Source organism: Zophobas morio, unplaced genomic scaffold (assembly GCF_036711695.1).
Source record: "Zophobas morio isolate AGI-343-1 ecotype UQ-CSIRO unplaced genomic scaffold, CSIRO_AGI_Zmor_V1 ptg000022l, whole genome shotgun sequence".
Taxonomy (NCBI): domain Eukaryota; kingdom Metazoa; phylum Arthropoda; class Insecta; order Coleoptera; family Tenebrionidae; genus Zophobas; species Zophobas morio.
Genome location: NW_026972127.1, coordinates 2,876,317 through 2,901,010, shown reverse-complemented (window position 1 = coordinate 2,901,010; position 24,694 = coordinate 2,876,317). Strand labels below are relative to the sequence as shown.

Genomic DNA, 24,694 nt, shown 5'->3' with positions numbered 1-24,694 from the left:
CCTGCATTTGTTTTATGCGTTCACTTGGTTCCGCGAATGTGAAATAGACATGTTTATAATCAACCAATTGTGAATTTCACCGTCAAGAATTAAAATAAAACCCAATGTTTTATATAATAAGCGGAAGTCGAAGCAATAAAACCGATGGTCGTTTTGTTTACAGTTTCTCTGTTTGACTCTCAAGTATGCTGTTACGCCTGTCATCTTAAATTAAGAATGTTTATGCGTACACGATTTTCAGCTGCCTGGGATACGTATACGTGAGTAAATTGTTTCGTTATTTTATTGATTATTACAAATCAATATTCAAAACGACCCAATTCATTTTCCTGAAAATTTGAGAATATAATAATTTTATCCTTAGTATTACACTACATCTATCCCAAACTGATATACGTGTCCTTGCAAAAATGTTGATGACGTCATCGCAATTTTTTTTAAATTCCCACTACAAAAATGTAATGAGAAAAAACACAATAGGCATGCAGTCGTCAAGTTTCCGACAGCGAGGGAAGTACTGTCTAAACTCTTTAGACCAATTTTTATTTTGCCGATTTAATATTTTTGGGCTTTTCTATTTTTAGTTGTTTTAATTTCTCGTTGTTTCCAATTTTGCGATTTTTTTTCTCAATTTTTAATTTGATGTTTTTCAAATTTTGCGATTTTTTGTTTCTAAATTTTTGATTTTTCGGTTTTCCAATTTTCCAATTCAATTCAATTCTTAAACTCTTCGATGTTTCATTTAGATTTTTCCGATTTTTGTATTATATTTCGATGTTTGTTTTCTCAAAGAATTTTTTAGATTTTTAAATCTTTAGATATTTTAATTTTTCGTTATTTTCAATTTTGCGATTCTACAATTTTTAAAATTTTCAATGATATTGTTTACATTTTTTAATGTTCGATTTTTCTGATTTTTCAATTTTTTGTCCTTTTAATTTTTCAATTTGTAAATATTTGAAATTTTCATTTTTCTCAATTTCTCAACGTTCGTTACGATGTTTTGTTTCTCAAATTTTAATTTTTGATTTTTCAATTTATCCTTTCTTCAATTTTATTGCTTTCCAATTTTTCGATTTTTCAATGTTATAATTTTTAGGATTTTCATTTTCGATTATTCAATCTCTCGGTGTTTCGATTTTTCAATTTTTTCGATTTTCATTTTGTGGATTTAATATATATATGTTTTAATTTTTAGATGTTTTAATTTTTCGTTGTTTTCAATTTTGCCATTTTTCGTTGCTAATTTTCTATTTGCAATTTTTCGATTTCTTAAACCTTTGGATGTTTCATTGTTGGAATTTTTTGATTTTTCATTTTACGACTTTTCCGATTTTTGAACTTTTTTTTTGATTTTTCATTATTTTTAGTTATTTTAATTTTCGGTTAATTTCAATTTGGCGATTTTTTATCTCCCAATTTTTAATTGTTCGATTTTTTAATTTTTTGTTCCTTCAATTTTTTGATTTTGTAATTTTTAAATTTCTGAGTTATTAGATTTTTATATTTTTCAATTTTTGGATTTTCTATTTCTCGAATTTCAATTCTTTTTGCAGTTTTCAGTGTTTTTTGTTTGTTGTAATTTTTCAATTTTTATTTCGTCGATTTAATATTTTTGGTGTTTTCAATTTTTAGTTGATTTAGTTTTTCGTTGTTTTCAATTTTGCGATTTTTTGTTTTTCAATTTTTAATTTGATGTTTTCCAACTTTTCTATTTTCAATTTCTCGAATTCATAAACCTTTAAATTTTTGAACAATTTTTTCGATTTTTCGTCTCTCAATTTTTAATTTTTCGGTTTTTCAATTGAGCGACATTTCGTCTCTAAATTTTTAATTTTTCGGTTTTCCAATTTTTTTGTTGTTCAATTTTTTGATTTTTCCGATTTTTGAGGTATTTTTCGATGTTTGTTTTCCCAAATTAATTTTTTTTCGATTTTTCAATTTTTAGATATTTTAATTTTTCGTTGTTTTCAATTTTGCGATTTGTCATCTCTGAATTTTTAATTTCTCAATTGTATTTTTACATTTTTCAATTTCTCTGATTTTAAAATTTTTCGGCTTTTATTTTCCCGATTTAAAATTTTTTCATTCTTCAATTTTTAACCATAAAACGTTTGTTTGCAAGTTTCATGGAATTTTAAAATTTCAAAGTTAAATAGTAAAATGTTGTCACATTTATTCAAATAAAAGTGAAAAACGAGTTTACAATTTTCAAAATTTTTCCAAAAAACAAATGGGTTAAAATGGGTTCAATCGACTGAAAATTGCTATCAAATTGTAGATAATCTTCCGCTAAATACAAATTCGAAATCGTCGCCACATCTTTTCAAATAAACGCAAAAAATAAGTTTAAATTTTTTAAAAGTTTTTCCAAAAATATGATTAAAATAAAAAAAATCTACATCCTGTACCAAGTCGCAAAATTGTTTCGCTTTACTGTCACGTTTTCCATAAAACAATCTCCAACTGTCCAAACAATACCACTACTCACCATGGTTACATGGAAGAACTCTCAACTTCTCCCCCTCGATATAATCGTCCAAACAAATAGCACAGGTCTCATACGGATCCCCTTTCTGGTATTTACAAATTGGTATTTTATTGAGTGTGGAAGTAGGCAGTCTGTGCCGCCTCTGCCTCCTTCTGTCCTTAATGCACTTCACCACCTACAAAGCATATTAATAACAGCCCCTCCCAGAACAAAAGCAACCTCACCAAAAATATAATCATCACAATGAAACAGATCCCCACTACGATAGCGAACGGAATCAGCAGATGCGTTTGTATATTAAACGGCGATTCCCCCGTTATCACAATAAAGTATTTGGGATCCGCGTAGATCTTCTTCAACATGAGTCCGGAGGATTCGCTCACGAACACGGACGGGATGTTGATACCTGAAACGTAGCGAGTGTTCCATCAAACGAAGTTTTGCGAAAAAACCCGCATTAGTATTACGTTCTTCCATACAGTTAGAAGTTATAGAAATACCCGAGACGTCACAAACACAAGAGAAACTGGTTTTAGACTGCAGAATCACTACTATTGGAGTTTGTCAAAATAAGTGATAATCTCTCGGAATGTGATAAATCACTATGGAGCGCCGCAAGGTCTGTGTTAAGACTCATTTTGTTTTTATTAAACATAAATGATTCATACCACAAACTCAAGTTGCTGTCTATATCTCAAGATTAGTTTAATACTGGCTAAGTTTGGTTAGTTCTTTCCGAATACACTGCTATTTACAGTCCAATGAAGTGCAATAATCTAACGATCGTGAAAACTTATCTTCAAAAAAGACACTTTATCTATTTATTTCTGAATCATAATTTCAACGATTGATGTTAAAATTAGAACAAATATTTTGACGTGGTGTATGATCTCTTCTAGTCGACATAAATAAATAGTCTTCAAAGATAAGATATTTTAGAAAGAAAAACTGCAAACACGAAAGCTCACTGAAAATTCACGTATTCTATCATGTTGAAAAGTTGTAGAAAATGCAAATTTCCCTTCCTTTTGACATTGACAGGTGATAAACATATCAGCTGACAGAATAACGTGATGTGTCAACTTTGACAGGCAACGCCAACTTTACGTCGTTTAATACTATAAATCGTTTACAAGAACATATTTCACATGGTAATTTCTCATAGAAAAATATTTTCTATGGGAAATCGAAGCTTAAGCTCCGCCCCTCGGGCGGCTGGGCGGGGCTTATATTTTGCTCTTTTTATCATACGTTTCCTTCTTTTCACAACAAGAAACTTAAAACATGGTTAAAATGATTCAAAATCGATATTTCCCCATACAAATTTTCCATTTTGAATATGTTTTAAGTTTCATGTTGTGAAAAAAATTCTACACATATTAAAACAAAAAGGCAAAATGTAAACCCGCCCACCCGCCCTGTCTCAATTGTGACGATTTTTTTATTCACCGGGAACCAAGGGGGCGGAGCTTAACTGCAAAATACTAATTTCTTTACAAGAAATTAGAAACATGTTTTTAAGTATCGTGTTGTTGAAAGAATACTACGTATATTAAGAACAAATGGACAAAATATAAACCCTGCCCACCCACCCCATCTCATTTGTGATAATTTTTTTATTCTTAGAAACCTAAAACACGTTTAAAATGGTAAATTTTTGTTGAGAAATATGGAATTTGTAAGCCCGCCCCTAGGTCTGAAAAACGAATGAAAACTTCATTACTATCTAGATCAGGGCAGGTATGGGTGTGGCATAATCTTTGGGTTTAATTTTTTCCTAATATACATAGTATTACGATGGTAATTTCTTGTAGAGAACTAATAAGGATTTTGCAATTTAAAATCATCACAATTGAGATAGGGTGGGTGGGCGAGGTTCATATTTTCCCTTTTTTTTTTTTTCTTAATATATGAAGACTTATTTCGACATCAAGAAACTTAAAACATGTCTGAAATGGTAAAAATGCTCAATCTTTGTCTTTTTTTTTTACTCAAAACGTATAATTTTCTTTAAAGAACACGATTACATTTCTTAATTTTTCGATTTTCTATTTCTCAATTTCAATTCTTCTTGTAGTTTTCGGTGTTTCATTCTTGCAATTTTTCAATTTTTATTTTGCCGATTTAATATTTTTGGGCTTTTCAACTTTTAGTTGTTTTAATTTCTAGTTGTTTTCAATTTTGCGATTTTTCGTTTCTCAATTTTTAATTTGATGTTTTTCAAATTTTCTATTTTCAATTTCTCGATTTTTCCAATTTTGTAATTATTTTTCCGGTTTTTCAATCTCCAGTTATTTTAATTGTTCGTTGGTTTCAATTTTGGGATTTTTCATCTCTCAATTTTTAATTTTTCAGTTTTTGAATTTTGCGATTTTTCGTTTCTAAATTTTTGATTTTTCGGTTTTGCAATGTTTCAATTCAATTCAGTTCTTAAGCTCTTCGATGTTTCATTTAGATTTTTCCGATTTTTGAATTATATTTCGATGTTCAATCATCACAATTGAGATAGGGTGGGTGGGCGGGGTATATATTTTGCCTTTTTTTTTTCTTAATATATGAAGACTTATTTCGACAAAAAGAAACTTAAAACATGTCTAAAATGGTAAAAACGCTTAATCTTTGGCTTCTTTTTACTCAAAACGTCTAGTTTTCTTTAAAGAACACTATTACTTAAGGACATGTTTTACATAGCATATTCTTATAAAAAATAAGCATTTTGCAGTTAAGCTTCGCCTCCCGACTCACGACGAATTAAAAAAAATCATCACAATTGAGACGGGGTGGGTGGGCGGGGTTTATGTTTTGCTCTTTTTATCATCGTTGCCTTCTTTTCACATCAAGCAACTTAAAACCTGTTCAAAATGTAAAATTTTGGTAGGGAAATATGTATTTTGCAATTATGCTCCGCCCCTCAGTCTAACAACGAATGGAAAATTCATCACAATTGAGATCGGGACGGGTGGGCCGTGCTTAATCTTTTTTTTTTATTAATGTGTATAGTTTTCTTTGAACAATACGATAGTTAAACTTGTTTTCAGTTTCTTGTTGTGAAAAAAAGACTTCGTATATTAAGAACAAATGGACAAAATATAAGCCCCGCCCACCCGCCCCCTCTCAATTGTGATGATTTTTTTAGTGATCGTGAGTCGAGAGGCGAAGATTAGTTGCAAAATCCTCATTTCTCCACAAGGAATTATCATGAGAAATATGTTTTGAAAGGATAAAATTTTATAAAGGGATATGGATTTTGCAATTAAACTCCGCCCCTCAGTCTAATCACGAATGAAAAACTCATCAAAATTGACATCCGGAGGGGTAGGGCTTAATCTTTGGCTTTTTTTAGTCAAAACATATAGTTTTCATTGAAGTACACGATTATTAAGAACATGTTTTACATAGCATTTTGTTATAAAAAATAAACATTTTGCAATTACGCTTCGCCTTCGAACTCACAGGACGAATAAAAAATTCATCACAATTGAGACAGGGTGGGTGGGCGGGGCTTATATTTTGCATTTTTTATGATACGTTGCATTCTTTTCATAACAAGAAACATAAAACATGTTCAAAATGTAAAATTTTCGTAGGAAAATATTAGAGATGTACCGACTACAGTCGGCCGACTGTTTATAAATGCAACAGACAGTGGGTTTTTTTTTCTATTTCTCTGACTACCTTAAAAACTTGTTTTATTTTAATAAAAGGAATAACTGAAGTTTCTTTTTTTTTCAAAAAATGTGTTAAATTTTTTTGGATAATTTTAACATTTAATTTTTTGTAGTAACTCAGTTCAAAAATAAAGAATAACACAATTTAGGGCAGTTTATACAATACTTAACCAATTTTAACCACTTTTTTGGAAAATTTTTGGAAATTTTAAATTCGCTTTGCGTGTTTATTGGACCATATATCGTGACGGCGATTACAGAATCGTAACTAGCGGAAGATTATCTACACTTTGACACCAATTTTCGGTCGATTAAACTAATTTTAACCGGTTTTGACAAAGCCGACTAGTCGGCCGACTGCAGTCGGCACATCTCTAGAAAATATGTATTTTGCAACTACGCTCCGCCCCTCGGTCTAACAACCAATGGAAAATTCATCACAATTGAGGTCGGGATGGGTGGGCCGTGCTTAATCTTTTTTTTTTTTTTTCTCAATATGTATAGATTTCTTTGAACAATGCGATAGTTAAACTTGTTTTCGGTTTCTTGTTGGGAAAGGATGACTTCGTATATTAAGAACAAACGGACAAAATATAAGCCCCGCCCACCCGCCCGTTCTCAATTGTGACGATTTTTTTATTCATTGCGAGCCGAGGGGCGAAGCTTAGCTGCAAAATCCTCATTTCTCCACAAGGAATTACCATGTAAAATATGTTTTTTTTTGAAAGGGTAAAATTTGTATAGGAATATGGATTTTGCAATTAAAGTCCGCCCCTCAGTCTAATTACGAATGAAAAACTCATCAGAGTTGAGATCCGGCTGGGTGGGGCTTAATCATTGGTTTTTTTTACTCAAAACGTATAGTTTTCTATAAGGTACACGATTACTGAAGGACAAATTTCACATAGCATTTTCTTATAAAAAAATAAGCATTTTGCAATTAAGCTTTGCCTCCCGGCTCACGACGAATAAAAAAATCATCACAATTGAGATAGGGTGGGATTTGCTTTTTTCATGATACGTTGCCTTGGTAAATTTTTGGTAGGAAAATTTGTACTTTGCAATTACGCTCCGCCCCTCGGTCCAACAACGAATGGAAAATTCATCACAACTGAGATGGGGACAGGTGGGCCGTGCTTAATCTTTTTTTTCCCAATATGTACAGATTTCTTTGAACAATACGATAGTTAAACTTGTTTTCAGTTTCTTGTTGGGAAAAGATGACTTCGTATATTAAGAACAAATGGACAAAATGTAAGCCCCGCCCACCCACCCCTCTCAGTGATGATTTTTTTATTCATCATGAGTAGAGGGGCGAAGCTTAGTTGCGAAATCTTCGTTTCTCCACCAGGAATTATTATGTGAAATATGTTTTGAATGGGTAAAATTTTGTAGAGGAATATGGATTTTGGAATTAAGCTTTGCCTGCCGACTAACGATGAATAGAAAAAAATCATCACAATTGAGATAGGGTGGGTGGGCGGGGTTTATATTTTGCTTTTTAATCATACGTTGCTTTCTTTTCATTACAAGAAACTTAAAACATGTTCAAAATGGTAAATATGTAATTTGCAATTACGTTCCACCCCTCGGTCTAACAACGAATGGAAAATTCATCACAACTGAGATGGGGACAGGTGGGCCGTGCTTAATCTTTTTTTTCCCAATATGTATAGATTTCTTTGAACAATACGATAGTTAAACTTGTTTTCAGTTTCTTGTTGGGAAAAGATGACTTCGTATATTAAGAACAAATGGACAAAATATAAGCCCCGCCCACCGGCCCCCCTCAATTGTGATGATTTTTTTATTCCTAGTGAATCGACGGGCGAAGATTAGTTGCAAAATCCTGATTTCTCCACAAGGAATTACCATGAGAAATATGTTTTGAAACGGTAAAATTTTGCAGAGGAATATGGATTTTGCAATTAAACGCCACCCCTTAGTCTAATTACGAATGGAGAATTCATCACAATTGAGATCGGGACGGGTGGGCCGTGCTTAATCTTTTTTTTTTCTCAATATGTATACATTTCATTGAACAATACGATAGTTAAACTTATTTTCAGTCTCTTGTTGTAAAAAAAAGACTTCGTATATTAAGAACAAATGGACAAAATATAAGCCCCGCCCACCCGCCCCCTCCCGATTGTGACGATTTTTTTATTCATTGTGAGCCGAGGGGCGAAGCTTAGTTGCAAAATCCTCATTTCTCCACAAGGAATTACCATGTAAAATATGTTTTGAAAGGGTAAAATTTGTGGAGCAATATGGATTTTGCAATTAAACTCCGCCCCTCAGTCTAATTACGAATGGAAAACTCATGGGAGTTGAGATCCGGCTGGGTGAGGCTTAATCTTTGGCTTTTTTTTACTCAAAACGTAGTTTTCTTTAAAGAACACGATTACTTAAGGACATGTTTCACATATTATTTTTTTATAAAAAAGTAAGCATTTTGCAATTAAGCTTGCCTCTCGACTCACACGATGAATAAAAAAAATCATCACAATTGAGGTCGGGTGGGTGGGCCGTGCTTAATCTTTTTTTTTTCCTTAATACAGCGTGTTATTGAAAGGTACGTACAAAATAAAATGGGCAATTGGTCTTGAAATATGGGTGCTAAAAGTTAAAAAAAGTTCAGGTAAGTGTTCTCCTTTTGGAGATAAAAATTATTAAAATTTATGTCCAAATTCGTTGTACGCCTCTGATAGAAAGATCATCTTTCGTTTCTATAGCAACATTTGGTCTTGACAAAAGTTTTATTGTTACAGTTGCTAGGATTTACTAAAATAAGTTAATTTTACCTATTTATCCTTCAGTAGCGTCTAAAGAGGTTGGATAAGGGTTAATTTTCCCCTTATAATTTTGATAACACAAAATAAGTTTTTCAGACTTCTTAGACTTCGCGAAGAACTGTCAATTTTGTGGTACGTACCTTTCAATAACACACTGTATATGTATATAGTTTTCTTTGAACAATACGACAGTTAAATTGGTTTTTAGTTTCTTGTTGGGAAAAGATGACTTCGTATATTAAGAACAAATGGGCAAAATATAAGCCCCGCCCACCCACCCCTCTCAATTGTGATGATTTTTTTTATTCATCATGAGTCGAGGGGCGAAGCTTAGTTGCAAAATCTTCGTTTCTCCACCAGGAATTATCATGTGAAATATGTTTTGAATGGGTAAAATTTTGTAGAGGAATATGGATTTTGGAATTAAGCTCCGCCCCTCAGTCTAATTACGAATGAAAAACTCATCAGAATTGCGATTCGGCTGGGTGGAGCTTAATTTTTGGCTTTTTTTTACTCAAAACGTATAGTTTTCTTTAAAGAACACGATTACTTAAGAACATCATTTTCTTATAAAAAATAAGCATTTTGCAATTAGGCTTGGCCTTCCGACTCACAACAAATAAAAAAAACATCACAATTGAGATAGGGTGGGTGGGCGGGGTTTATATTTTGCTCCTTTTATCATACGTTGCCTTATTTTCACACCAAGCAACTTAAAACATGTTCAAAATGTAAAATTTTGGTAAGGAAATCTGCATTTTGCAATTACGCTCCGCCCCTCGGTCTAACAACGAATGGAAAATTCATCACAATTGAGATCGGGACGGGTGGGACGTGCTTAATCTTTTTTTTTTTCTTAATATGTATAGTTTTCTTTGAACAGTACGATAGTTAAACTTGTTTTCAGTTTTTTGTTGGGAAAAGATGGCTTCGTATTTTAAGAACAAATGAACAAAATATAAGCCCCGCCCACCCGCCCCCTCTCGATTGTGATGTTTTTTTTATTCGTCGTGAGCCGAGGGGTGAAGCTTAGCTGCAAAATCCTCATTTCTCCACAAGTAATTACCATGTAAAATATGTTTTGAAAGGGTAAAATTTTGTAGAGGAATACGGATTTTGCAATTAAACTCCGCCCCTCAGTCTAATTACGAATGAAAAACTCATCAGAATTGACATCCGGCGAGGTGCGGCTTAATCTTTGATTTTTTTACTCAAAACATATTTTTCTTTAAAGTACACAATTACTGAAGAACATGTTTCACGTAGCATTTTTTTATAAAAAATAAGCATTTTGCAATTAAGCTTCGCCTCCCAACTCACACGAGGAATAAAAAAATCATTACAATTGAGACAGGGTGGGTGGGCGGGGGTTTATATTTTGTTTTTTTTTATCACACGCTGCCTTCTTTTCACAAAAAGAAACCTAAAACATGTTCAAAATGTAAAGTTTTGGTCTAACAACGAATGGAAAATTCATTACAATTGAGATCGAGACGGGTGGGCCGTGCTTAATTTTTTTTTTCTTAATATGTACAGTTTTCTTTGAACAATACGATAGTTAAACTTGTTTTCAGTTTCTTGTTGGGAAAAGATGACTTCGTATATTAAGAAGAAATGGACAAAATATAAGCCCCGCCCACCCGCCCCCTCTCAATTGTGATGATTTTTTTTATTCATCGTGAACCGAGGGGCGAAGCTTAGTTGCAAAATTCTCATTTCTCCAGAAGGAATTACCATATGAAATATGTTTTGAAAGGGTAAAATTTTGTAGAGGAATATCGATTTTGCAATTAACTCCGCCCCTCAGTCTAAATACGAATGAAAAACTCATCAGAATTGAGATCCGGCTGGGTGGGGCTTAATCTTTGGCTTTTTCTTACTCAAAACGTAGTTTTCTTTAAAGAACACGATTACTTAAGAACACGTTTTACATAGCATTTTGTTATAAAAAATAAACATTTTGCAATTAAGCTTCGCCTCCCAACTCACAGGACGAATAAAAAAAAATCATCACAATTGAGACAGGGTGGGTGGGCGGGGTTTATATTTTGACTTTTTATCATACGTTGCCTTCTTTTCACAACAAGAAACTTAAAACATGTTCAAAATGTAAAATTTTGGTAGCGAAATATGTATTTTGCAATTACGTTCCGCCTCTCGGTCTAACAACGAATGGAAAATTCATCACAATTGAGATCGGGATGGGTGGGCCGTGCTTAATCTTTTTTTTTCTTTCTTAATATGTATAGTTTTCTTTGAACAACACGATAGTTAAACTAGTTTTCAGTTTCTTGTTGGGAAAACATGACTTCGTATTTTAAGAACAAATGGACAAAATATAAACCCCGCCCACCCGCCCCCTCTCAATTGTAATGATTTTTTTATTCATCGTTAGTCGAGGGGGCGGAGCTTAATTGCAAAATCCTCATTTCTCCACAATTGATATTTTAGATATGCATTTCACAATGTCATAGTCCGAAAATTAACTACAATATTATGGATTAATTGAAACTCGAATATTAATACTGTGTGATCAGAAATGACTGAAAAATTTGAACTTTTCGTGCGAAATGAAAATGTCAACGATCCTGGCAATTGACACCGGAAATTATTGAAAATATGATACCAATTCAACTAAAAATCCAGGATTGCCAACAGACTCAGTCATTTCTGATCGCGCGTTATATCAAAAAGGTGCCAAAAAGTAAAAAATTATTTGAAAAATTGTCAAAGTTTACAGAAAATTATGTCATAGGGGAACGGACGTGAAGTTTGTTGGCAGCATTGTTCCTTAGGTCAAACTATACACACTAAACTTCATTGTGCAAAATTTGTGACATTTTTTGGGATTATATTATATAGCGAAATTTTTACAACAAAATTGAAAAAAATGAACTTTTTAATGATTAAAATTCGTTAAAAACTGTCATAAAATTAGACGAAAAAATCACACTGGGGAATTAATGTAAAGGGGTTGGTAGCATTGCCCTTTCTGTCAAATTTCACGCCCCAATTTTATTTGACACTACGAACTGAATGTGCAATTTGTTTATGTTTATAGTGAAATTTTTACGACAAAACTTTTTTGGATTTGTTAATAATAATTTAAAAGTGACAATTAAAAGTATATTTTTATTCATTACATTTGCAGGCATAGCGTTAGTTGTAGCAATTTAAGAAAGACGCGACTGGAATTCTGGAACCCAACATAATCCAAATAAATCATTTAGAAGTCAAAATAGTTAAGTATAAATTTTAATAAGCCCGTCAAAACAGCACAATTAAGAAAACTAATCAATCTATCTTAAAATGTTTAAATTATTGAATGTATTGTGCACTTGTTCACTTATCATCTTTAAACATTTGACGTGTGTTTATTCAATGTATCGATTACATTATCTACATATTTTTGACCGGAATCATTACTTTAGGTAACGTAAGTATTTGTTTTAAATTATCCAAAGATTTCCTGGTGTACACACCGTTAATCATGTACATAACGTCATAGTTTAAAATTATTGAGATTCCTCAGAACACATCAAATTAAATAACGTGACTGGAATGCAAAGAATCATACTCAATGATGACCCAACCCATATAAAACAGAAAGTGAAGATTTTATGTAACTACCTGTTAAATCCAAAAGTGAAAAAGCACCAGATTTCAATGACAAACTGATTTACATAAAAAAAAATACGAAAAAGTCCACCCCTTTACCTGTATCGTTCTTGGCGGACATCGGCACCAGCTGGTTGGAGTTGACATTGTGGACCACCACGGCGTCGTAGCCGGCGGCCTGGCCCGTGCGCACCTTCTGCTCGAAGGAACAGTTCCTCTTCTCAGTGTACCGGGGCATCAGCACTATCCATTTTCCCGTTTCGTTCTCGTCGGACGGGGGCGGCTGGAGCTCGGCGCAACCGTCTGGAGGCTCGGCGTTCACCAAGACGCCGCGGACGACTACTGAGGAAGAAGACCGTCGTTAGTGGAATCGTAGGGTTCAAAGAACTGGAGCGCGACTGAAAATCGTCGTTTTTGTCTGAGACGAGACGAAGATTTTTCCATTTTGAGCGTAATCGGTCTTTGTCTTGGAGGAGATGCTGTGTTATGACCTCGAAATTTTGATACGAGTAATTAGTTGTTGACGTTGGTGGAGATATTAACGAGTTTTATTGTGTTTTATTTTAGTTAAACTTTGGTGAAAAATGGATTTTTAATCGATGAATGGACTATTCAATATTTGACAACAAATAATGTTAAAGATAGGTACGTGACGTGCGAGCGGTATTAATTTTCCATAGAGTGCTTAAAATTCTGTCAACATTTTCTAGATGAGCATCCCCTCCAAAGCAATTGAGGCTAATAAAACAGTCTGTAAGTGTGTAATCGATATGGCAAACGACACAGTTTTCGGACTATTATTTCCTATGTGTTCGTTGGAACTAAAGCTAATTGTCTATATTATGTTAAAACATTGCGTTTTTCAGACAGTGTTTTTTTTATTTATGTTTAATATGAGCGTGTAAAGTTACGAGCTACAATAATGGAATGATAAGTATGTGATAAAACCATAAATCAGGGCGCGAATACGGAACTTTCTGATATGACATCAATCTAACAAGCGTCTCCTAAAAATAGATGGACGAAATAAAATTCACGTAGCGGAAAGAGGGTACTTTATAACCCATTCAGCTACATTATCCAGTTATCTGCAGTTAGTAAAATAATGGATTAAGCGAGTTTAAATGATTGCTTTATTGGGGCTTAAAATTTTATTATAATTTGCGCTAATAGCACTAGAGCGGCAAATACAATGTTACCGAATGCTACGATGATAGCGGTTCGAACTTATTAAAAACATTCAGAAAATGATTTTGGAAGGTAAATTATCTTCGTTTCAAGATAATTTGTATCAGACGATGACACATTGGCAAATTTCTCAGATATGATTACGGCATACTCGCAATCGATCGCCAGTGTAACCTTATTCTAACCCACACACAAAGCGTGATGATTCATCATTAGCTAGTTAAAACGGATAAATATGAAAATGTATGAACACTAAGCTCCAAAGTTTGTTAGATAAGTTACACGCAAAAATCATAAAACTAGTTTATTTTTAGAGAACTTTACAATAATTTCACAAGACTGGAATTTAGAGGCCGTAAGAAATTTTCTCTGCCTTAATTTTTTAATTTGTTTTTTGTATATTGAAAATTTCATATTTTTTTTTTATTAATTTAGTTTTTAACTGACATTTCATCCCCTGTGTGCAATACTGTATCATTTTAATGGCGAATTATATGGCAAAAAATTATAAAAAGCTCGCTCTCCAGTGTGCTTTGGGATTTATTAAAAAATATACCGGGTGTCTGGGAAAAATAGTAAAACAATTCCTTCTCACATTTTGGTGGAGTTACATGATTTTAAAATTGGTTCTTTCTAACCAGCTAAAAATGTTTGACGTACCAAAAATTGTCAAAGTTTTTTATTTTCGGATAAATTTAAAGGAATCTGGTGTTTTGTTGCTGGTAAGATAAGAGCGATTTTGGCAAATAAGATACCATTTAAGAGAAAAGAGGGCGGGTGGGCGGGGCTAGTAGCTGCTAAGATAAAACTGATTTTGGCAAATGACATATTTTCTAAGAAAAGACAGGGTGGGTGGGCGGGTCTAGTTCCTGCTAAGACAAGAGTGATTTCGGCAAATGAGGTACCTTCTAAGAAAGGAGAGGGTGGGTGGGTGGGGCTAGTTCCTGCTAAGATAAGAGTGATTTTGGCAAATGACGTATCCTCTAATAGGAAATTTAATTAAATTATTATAAAAAAAAGCCACAGATAATCCTGGTGTTTTTTTTTGGGATAAATTTAAAGGAATCTGGTGTTTTGTTGCTGGAGGAACTTGCAAAAATCTTTAGAGCTTTTAGTGTTTTATTTTTTACGAATTTCAAACTCTTGATTGTCATCATTGATAAGAGAAACACGTTTTCCGGGTTTGGATGGCGGTAATTTTGGAAAGTTTCTGTTCAGAAGAGTCTCATCATCAGAATCGTTCTCTTTCTTCCTGAACGTTTCGTTCTCTTTAAATTCCTGAAGATTTCCTTTGCGAAAGTGGACGAAAACCGAAACTTTGCAAAATTGATACTGTTAAAACCCAGATAACATCATTTTTCAATAAGCCGCATGTGGGATTTAAAAAAAAATGGTAGAATAAAGCTACAAAAAATGTGCTCAACTTTTTTTTTGAAAATGAGTTTGTTAGAACAAAAAAATGCAAAGAATGGAAAAAAATATATTGAAGGCTCTCACGGCCAGAATGAAACGCGTTTTCGGGTTTGGATGGCGGTGATTTTGGAAAGTTTCTGTTCAGAAAGGTCTCATCTTCAGTATCGTTCTCTTTCCTCCTGAACTTTTCCTTGTTCTTAAATTCCTGAAGATTTCCCTTGCGAAAGTGGACGAAAAACGAAACTTTCTAGATTGATATTGTTAAAACCCAGAAAACATCATTTTTCAATAAGAAACATGTGGAATTTAAAAAAATGAATGATTAAAGTTACCAAAAATATGCTCAACTTTTTTTTTCAAAAATGAGTTTGAAAAAAAAATGCAAAGAACGAAAAAAAAATATATTGAAGGCTTCCACGGTCAGAATTAATAAGAGAAACACGTTTTCCTGATTTGGATGGCAGTAATTTTGGAAAGTTTCTATTCAGAAGGATTTCATCTTCAGTATTGTTCTCTTTCTGTATGAACTTTTCGTTGTTCATAAGTTCCTGAAGATTTCCTTTGCGAAAGTGGACGAAACCGAAACTTTGCAAAATTGATACTGTTAAAACCCGTTAGACATAATTTTTCAATAAGCCGCATGTGAGATTTAAAAAAATGGTACAATAAAGCTAGAAAAAATGTGCTCAATTTTTTTTTGAAAATGGGTTTGTTAGAAAGAAAAAATGCAAAGAATGGAAAAAAATATATTGAAGGCTTTCACGGCCAGAATAAATAACAGAAACGCGTTTTCGGGTTTGGATGGCGGTGATTTTGGAAAGTTTCTGTTCAGAAGGGTCTCATCTTCAGTATCGTTCTTTTTCTGTATGAACTTTTCGTTGGTCTTAAGTTCCTGAAGATTTCCCTTGCGAAAGTGGACGAAAACCAAAACTTTCCAAAATTGATACTGTTAAAACCCGGAAAACAATTTTTCAACAAGACACATGTGGGATTAAAAAAATCGTAGAATAAAGTTACCAAAAATATACTCAACTTTTTTTTTGGAAAATGCGTTTGTTATAAAATGCAAAAGAATGAAAAAAAAAAATATATTGAAGGCTTTCACGACCAGAATTAATAAAGAAACGCGTTTTCCGGCTTTGGATGGCGGTGATTTTGGAGTTTCTGTTCAGAAGGATTTCATCATCAGTATCGTTCTCGTCTCCCCTGAACTTTTTGTTGTCCCTAAATTCCTGAAAATTTCGTTTGCGAAAAAGGGTGAAAAACGAAACTTCCAAAAATGATAGTGTTAAAACCCGAAAAACATCGTTTTATTAAAAAGACACGTGAGATAAAAAAAATTGTAGATTGACGATGTCCAAAAATGTCTACATCTTTTTATAAAATAATTTCGTCAAAAACAAAAAAAAAAAAAAATAAATGCCATAGAATGAAAAAAATATATATTGGAGGCTTTCATGGCCAGAATTAATAGCTGAAACACGTGAGATTAAAAAAAAAATGGTAGAATGAAGTTATCTAGAATATCTACAATTTTTTTTAGAAAATAAATTTGTTAAAAAGCAAAAAAAATTTAAAATAAATGCTGAAGAATGAACAAAATATATATTGAAGGCTTTCATGGCCAGAATTAATAACAGAAACACGTTTGCCGGCTTGGCTCTTGGTAATTTTGAAGTGTTTTTGTTCTTCTCTCCTGAACTTTTCATTGTCCCTAAATTCTTAAAGATTCCCTTTGCGAAATTGGGTGAAAATCAAAACTTTCCAAAATTGATACTGTTAAAATCCGGAAAACATTGTTTTATTAATAAGACACGTGAGACTAAAAAAAATGGTAGAATGAATTTACCCAAAAATATCAGCACTTTTTTTTAGAAAATAAATTTGTTAAAAAGCAAAAAAAAAAACAGAAAATAAATACTAAACAATGAAAAAAATACATATTGAAGGCTTTCTTGGGCAGAATTAATAACAGAAACACGTTTTCCGGATTTGAGATTCTAGGTATTCCTGTTTGGAAAGAATTTGAAAATGCTTTGCGGCCCCTAACGTCTTTCTTTATAATAATGTAATTAAATGTCTTAGAGGATACGTCATTTGCGAAAATCAGTCTTATCTTAGCAGGTACTAGCCCCGCCCACCCACCCTCTGTTTTCTTAGAGGGTATTATGAGCTTAATTACGTTTTTTTCGTAATCTACATCATACAGAATGTTTTAATTATTTTTTTTTTGGGAGTCCCGAAACCCCCGTCCATAACGTACTAAACAGTTAAACCACCTTTTACAGACACTCGGTATATATCGGCAGTACGATTATTTTTGACTGATGTTACTTAAATCTGGCAATTTGATGTTATGTTTGGTACAGAATGAGTTATTATTGTCATTAATTTACATAAGCCCAAAATATAAAATCCCCCATTGTGACAAAGTTGACAAGGTACAGAATTTTTATTACTTCTCCAGCATAAGCAAAGGAAGTATTGTAATCGTTTTCTCGATCTTTCAGGTCTCCAGTTTCCGTCCGTCTGTCCGCCGTTCTGATTTTTATTAAACAGAAAATCTCCAAATACTGGGCCGATTGTTGTCAAATTTTGTATTATATTAGGAATATCATGCAGATGGTAAAACGCTAACCAAAATTCGTCTAACGATCAATAATGAGATGACGTCACTTCAAAATCGAACATAGTAAATGGGTTTTAAATCGTATGAAATAACATGGTCCTACTCATGTAGTTGAGTTTTTACCCAAAACGTTGAGATTTTTGGAAAAAATCAAAATTATATATATTATGCCTCTCTTTCTTAATATACGTAGTCATCTGTTTTAAATTTTTGTTGCGAAAAAATGACTACGTATATTAAGAAAATAAAGGCAAAATATAAGCCCCACCCGCCCGCTCTGTCTAAATTGTGATGATTTTTTTCATTCGTCGTGAGCCAAGAGGGCGGAGCTTAATTGCAAAACCCTTATTTCTCTATAAGAAATTACCATGTAAGACGTTTTTGAGCATCGTGTTGTTAAAAAAAATACTACGTATATTAAAAATTAAATCCAGGTTGAGATCAAGGCGGATGGGTAGGGTTGATCTTTTGGCTTTCTTTTTAACTTAAAACATACTCAAAAAACATGATTCACATAGCAATTCCTAGTAGGAAAACAAGGATTTTGCAATGAAGCTCCGCCCCACGACTTCCGACGGGTAAAAAAATCGTCACGATTTAGATAGGGCGGGTGGGCGGGGCTTATATTATGCTTTTCTTTCTTAATGTACGTAGTCATCTGTTTTAATTTTTGTTGTGAAAAGATGACTACGTATATTAAGAAAGTAAAGGCAAAATATAAGCCCCACCCGCCCGCCCTGTCTCAATTGTGATGATTTTTTTATTTGTCGTGAATCAAGAGGGCGGAGCTTAATTGCAAAACCCTGATTTTTCTACAAGAAATTACCATGTAAGACACGTTTTCGAGCATCGTCTTGTTGAAAAAATACTATGTATATTACATTTTGCAATCTGCCAAAGTGAATGCTTTGAAATCTTACAAAAAATTTATGGCAAGCAACATTTTTAATCAAAATATATTTGTTTTCCCCTCCAAAAAATTGGTGACGTCATCTCAAAATTTTGCCGGATAAATCCTACCTAAAATGTGCAAAATATGATCAGTCTATACTTCTGATTTATCACTGCATTCATATTTTTTTAAATTTGCTTGAACAGAGTGACTCAAAAAAAAAATGAAAAATTAAAATTATCATAAGCATGGTAAATTTTTGATCGAAATGCATTTGCTCATCCCTTCTAAAAAAATTATAACGTCACCTCAAAATATTGCTGAATATATCCTATCTTAAATGTGCAAAATATGATGAGTCTATACTTGTGATTTATTTTTAATATATAATTAATATTTTTTAAATTTGCTTATACAGGGTGTCTCAGAAAAATTAATGACTGAGTCGTTAAAAAATAAATAACCAATCAGATCTAGCAATTTACTAGGGAAATATGCTATTTAACGCCTTTTAAATTTAACAAGTTTTTACAAGTTTAATATAATAATCAGTCTCATCTTAGCAAGTGCTAGCCCCGCCCACCCGCCCCCTATTTTTCAAGAGTTTATGTCATTTGTCAAAATCAGTCTTATCCGAGCAAGGACTAACCCCGCCCACCCGCCCCTATTTTCTCCGAGGATATGTCATCTGCCAAAATCAGTCTTATCATACCAAGTACTAGCCCCGCCCACCCGCCCCTATTTTCTCAGAGGATATGTCATCTGCCAAAATCAGTTTTATCTTAGCAAGTAGTGATGACTAACTTTTACAAAAAATGGCAGGAATTTTGAACATCTTCTCTAGTGGTTGGTTATGCTTTAACGAATTTTTCTTTTGTTGGTTTTGTTTTTGTTTATAATTTATAAATGTCTTATTAAATGTTTTTGTTGCGTGCAGTGTTGCCAATTTTACTATTATAAAATAACGTTTTTTTCGTAATCTACATATTAAAGAATTTTTTTTTGGGACTCCCGAAACATAACGCACTGAAGAGTTAATCCAGAAATAATAACAGAAACGCGTTGATTCTGATGTGTTTCTGCTCCAAAGGGTTTCATCTTCAGTATCATTCTCTTCTCTTCTGAACTCCTCGCTGTCCCTACATTCCTGAAGATTCCCTTTGCAAAAGTGGTATAAATCGAAACTTTCCAAAATTGATACTGTTAAAACCCGGAAAACATCGTTTAAGTAATAAAACACGTGAGATTAAAAAAAAGTTGAACGAAGTTATCCAAAAATATCAATAGTATTATTCTCTGAGAAAATAGGGGGCGGGTGGGCGGGCTTAGTACTTGGCAAGATAAGACTGATTTTGGCACATGACATTCTCTGAGAAAATAGAGGGCGGGTGGGCGGGCCTAGTATTTGTTAAGATAAAACTGATTTTGCCCCTACTAATCTACCCGAAATGTGCAAAACATGATGAATTGTGATTTGTCATCGCATTCATATTTTTTAGATTTGCTTATACAAGTGACTCAAAAAACACTAATGAATATGTCAATTTATTTTATTGATTAAAACCTCATTTTTCCATACAATTTTGGGAATATAATACTACCATGTGTATTTTAAAGAATTGGCCTATTTACTAATACTAATTTTATGCCATATTTTTGTTTACTCATCGAACAAATGTGACGATTAAGCCCATATACACCTGGTCGACCAGAATAAACAGAATTTGAATGATTTTGTCTCCTCAAACAGAGGAAACGACTAAAATTAATTATTAATTAACCTAAAATGGAGAAAAACGTTCTGAATATTATTCTGGATAAGTAGCTGTTATTATAAACGTTAGTTTAGTATTAGTGAATATAGGCGGGCGCAACATTCCAGTATTCTCAAATTTTCGAGAAAATGAGGTGAATCGTTCTTGATTTGATCAATATAAAAATGTGTGACCGAACAATCTTCAATAGTATTATTGCCGAGCCACAGAGTTCGCCATATTGCAAAAATATGAATGGCGAAGGTAAAAAAAATCAAGGCGGATTCATAAACCACAAGTATAGGAATATGTTATTTTATAAAATTAACCTAACATACATACAAAATTTGACAACAATCCGGTAGTTTCGAAGATTATCTGTCTAAATAAAAATCAACACAGACTGACAAACACACGGACGGAAATGGGAGACCTACTTTTTCGTACTCTAAAATTACTGATAGTTTTTTTGTAGTAATTTAGAAGTAATTTAATAGATGTATTCAGACGAAAACACTCTGTATATATGCAAGTCACTAGTTAGTTAATTACGGTTTATCTTTATTAAACACGTTTATTTCCGATATGCGGTTTTGATTTTTATTCGTATAATTAATAATAACAATATAATTTAAAAGAATAAATAATATTTAGTACGTATATTATAAAAAAAAAACAATTTTCTTAAATCGCTGTTTTCAAACACACTTTATATAACTATAGGAAAAGTCATTATTTTAACTAATGATGTGATGTTTATTGTGAAGTAATTTTTTTTAAATAATTACCATAAAATAATCTGCATGACGCGATAAATAAATCATAAAATTAATAAAAATAAAAATATCAATAAATCACGGCGCAATATATGGAATCTTACTGACTTCAGGGTTGTTTAAAAAATGAGTAAATGGTTATTTTTTTCCTTTTAAAAATAAATTCGAGATTATTTGTTTGCGAAAATCGCGACAATCAGACAAACAAAAACGCAAACAAAGAGGAACTTTGCATTTTTTTACTAGTTAAAAAATATATGCAATTTCTGTTTGTGTAATGAATATGACCATAAATCACCGTAATAATGCGCTGTTAAACAACCATTTAATATCAAATGATATCAAATCCCCAAAATTACACAGGGAAAAGGAAACGCGAGAGCACAATCAAAATACGTCTTTATTCCTCAAGAAGAAAGAACAGACTGCCCCCTTCACTGCTTCCCTTGCACCTTATCGAATGTTTATATTAACCGACGATAATCAACCCTCAGACGGCTGGAATTTCGTCTGGCGCGACATCATATCGGAGCACCAGCGAGGTCCCGTTGCTAACAGCTCGGCCGTTCTGACGTTGTTTCGTCCTCGAGGAAACTGTGATTGGGGGGTAGCAGTATCCTAAGCATCATGAGACACACATACCTGCAAACACACAAATAATTAGTCGTTAGCCTCGTCAGACCGAGAAGCATCTGAATCGTCACTTCGACAGACTCGAAAATGCTTTAATTTGTCAACAGAATGAATACCAGTGTAACGTTTCTGGCTTCTTTGAGATCCCTTCGGATCTTCGATAACGTAGCGATCATGATCTAACACCTTTTTAATCGTATAGGGCCCATCGTACTTAGGTAGTAACTTCTTACTACTCCCTTCGTTTGTGGTGCGAACTTTTCGCACCAGGACCAGTTGTCCAATCCGAAACTTCTTCGGTTCGCAACGTCTGCGATCATAACGTGACTTTTCACGTTCTTGCTGCAGTCGGAGACTTTCCCCAACTGCCTCTCGTGTCTTGGCCAAGTCTTTATTATACTGATCAGTACCAACTTCATTTACAATGAACGCATCCTGCGCGCTCCGTGGTTCGTAACCGTATAACAACTTAAATGGGGTTGTTCCCGTAGCTTTATTAACCGTAGTGTTCAAACCCCAACTTACTTTTGGGACTTCTTTGTCCCAGCTTTCCTCATCAGAGAACGTCGCTGATAGGGAAGCTAAAATCGTACGATTATATCGTTCTACCTGCCCGTTTGCGCGTGGCGTAGCCGTTGCGTTAAGTACTACTTTAACACCGAGTGTTTTACATAACTGAGTGAACTTTTTGCTAGTAAAGCACGTGCCACGATCGGTAATTATCCGCTTTGGAACACCGAAAGCTTCGATGATTTTATTTCGCAAAAAGTTTTCGACATGCACCCCTTTCGTATTAGGCACAGCTTTCATAATTACGAATTTCGTAAACGCATCTACAGCTACTAATAAATGTGTGTTTTTACGCTTACTCTTAACGAACGGACCTAAATGGTCCAAATGTATAGTATTCATAGGCTCTGGGACTTTTTCTATTGGATGTAAGAAACCAGGTTGTTTTCCCGCAGGAGCTTTATTAAACAGACATCCTAAACAACTTGAAATATACCGCTTTACATATTGTCGCATTGACGGAAACCAGTAATTTTGTTTCATTAAACTAAATGTTTTATCGACGGAAAAATGCCCTTTTTCGTCGTGACAAAGCATCGTTAGTTGCCGTCGAGCTGTTTTAGGAACGACCCATCGTAATCCGTCCTCGGTTTTCCGAAAAACTCTATTATTTTGTAATTTATACTCCGTATGGATGTTTTTCTCATCACGGTCCGCAGGATTTCGAGACAGAACTTCATGTAAATACGCAATACGATCGTCTTGCAATTGTGCGGTAAGCACCCAATCGTCTTCAGTTAGGCTTATTGTTAATAAATCTAGTTCGTCAAAACTTATTGGAGCTTCCACCGGATTTCGACTTAGCGCATCAACATGACTCATTCCGCTGCCCGGCCTATAAACTACCGTAAAGTCGTACTCTTGCATCATTAACCACCACCGTCCAACTCGTGGTAAAATATCCCGTTTCGTGAACGCCGTTCGCAATGCATTGCAATCTGTAACCACCCGAAATTCTTTTCCGAATAAATAAGGACGAAATCGCTTTAGAGCTTGAACAACTGCGAGAGTTTCTAACTCATACGAGTGATACCGCTGTTCCTCCTTAGTTGTCTGCGTACTAAAGTACATAACAGGTTGCCAACGGCCATTTATTTGTTTCTGCATTAAAATACCGCCCAACCCCAACTTGCTAGCGTCTGTGTGAACTTCGGTTTCCGCATTAACGTCATATAGCGCTAAGAGTGGCCGTTCCGTTAATTTGGCCTTTAATATTTCGAAAGCTTTCACTTGTTCATCTTGCCAGACAAAGTCTGTCCCCTTTCGCGTTAACGCAGTCAATGGTTTCGCTATGGTGGCAAAATCACGTATAAATTTTCTAAAATAACTCGCAAGACCGATGAACTGACGGACTTCACGTACTGTTTCGGGTGTTTTAAAACTTTGCACCGCCATTATTTTGTTATTGCCTGGTCGTACCCCGTCTTTCGTTATTTCATGTCCCAAATATTCCAATTGCTTTTGGAAAAAATGGCATTTACTCAATCGCAACGTTAAATGTGATGCACGGAAGCTCTGCAGAACTTTCTCGAGCATTCGCAAGCCGGATTCGTAATCAGTCGCAGGTAACAAAATGTCATCCATATATGCGAGAACATTTTCAAAGCGCAAATTTCCTAAAACTTGATTAACGAGACGTTGAAATACCGCAGGAGCGTTTACTAATCCAAACGGCATACGCAAGAATTCAAAATGTCCATCCGGTGTTATGAAAGCAGTTTTTGGAATCGATTCTTCGTTCATGCCTACTTGATAGTACCCAGACATTAAATCTAAACTAGAAAAATATGCAGCGCCGTACAACCGATCCAGCTGATCGTCTACACGTGGAATTGGGTACTTATCTTTTGCAGTGATTTTATTTAAAGCGCGATAATCGATACACAGTCGTTGCTCCCCTGTTTTCTTTTTAACTAACAGAATGGGGCTCGCGTATGGCGAATGCGAATCGCGAACGATATCGTTTTCTTTTAATTCGTTTACGATTTCGCGTACTTTAACTCGTTCAGCGTAAGCAAGCCGATATGGCCTGTACGTTACCGGTTCGTCCGTGGTTAATTTAATAGACATGTCGGTTAAATTTGTTTTTCCCAGTTCGTTCAGATTTTTCGCAAAACAATCTCGATATTTGTTCAGTAATTGTAACAGACTTTCTGTTACATTACTCGGGGTCCCTGGATCCACACTGACATCCTGCAATGTAAATGGAGTGCGAGAAATCTGAGTTGCCAAAATGAAATTACTTACAGGATCGCTGTCTTTTACCG

General features: G+C 34.0%; 1 protein-coding gene across 3 annotated transcripts in view; it reads right to left on the bottom strand.

The window, feature by feature from the left end:
* Positions 1-24,694, bottom strand: part of LOC135133802 (E3 ubiquitin-protein ligase RNF13-like) — a 34,230-nt gene that overhangs the window by 6,142 nt on the left and 3,394 nt on the right. For 2 of the 3 annotated variants that reach the window (XM_064062323.1, XM_064062324.1), the window contains 3 exons: positions 12,672-12,914; positions 2,716-2,897; positions 2,492-2,666 (listed from right to left, as the gene is read on the bottom strand). In XM_064062323.1, coding sequence (XP_063918393.1) covers positions 2,492-2,666; positions 2,716-2,897; positions 12,672-12,914 — 600 coding nt within the window. The remainder of the gene's footprint in view (positions 1-2,491; positions 2,667-2,715; positions 2,898-12,671; positions 12,915-24,694) is intronic. The other variant, XM_064062325.1, reaches the window with a different exon arrangement.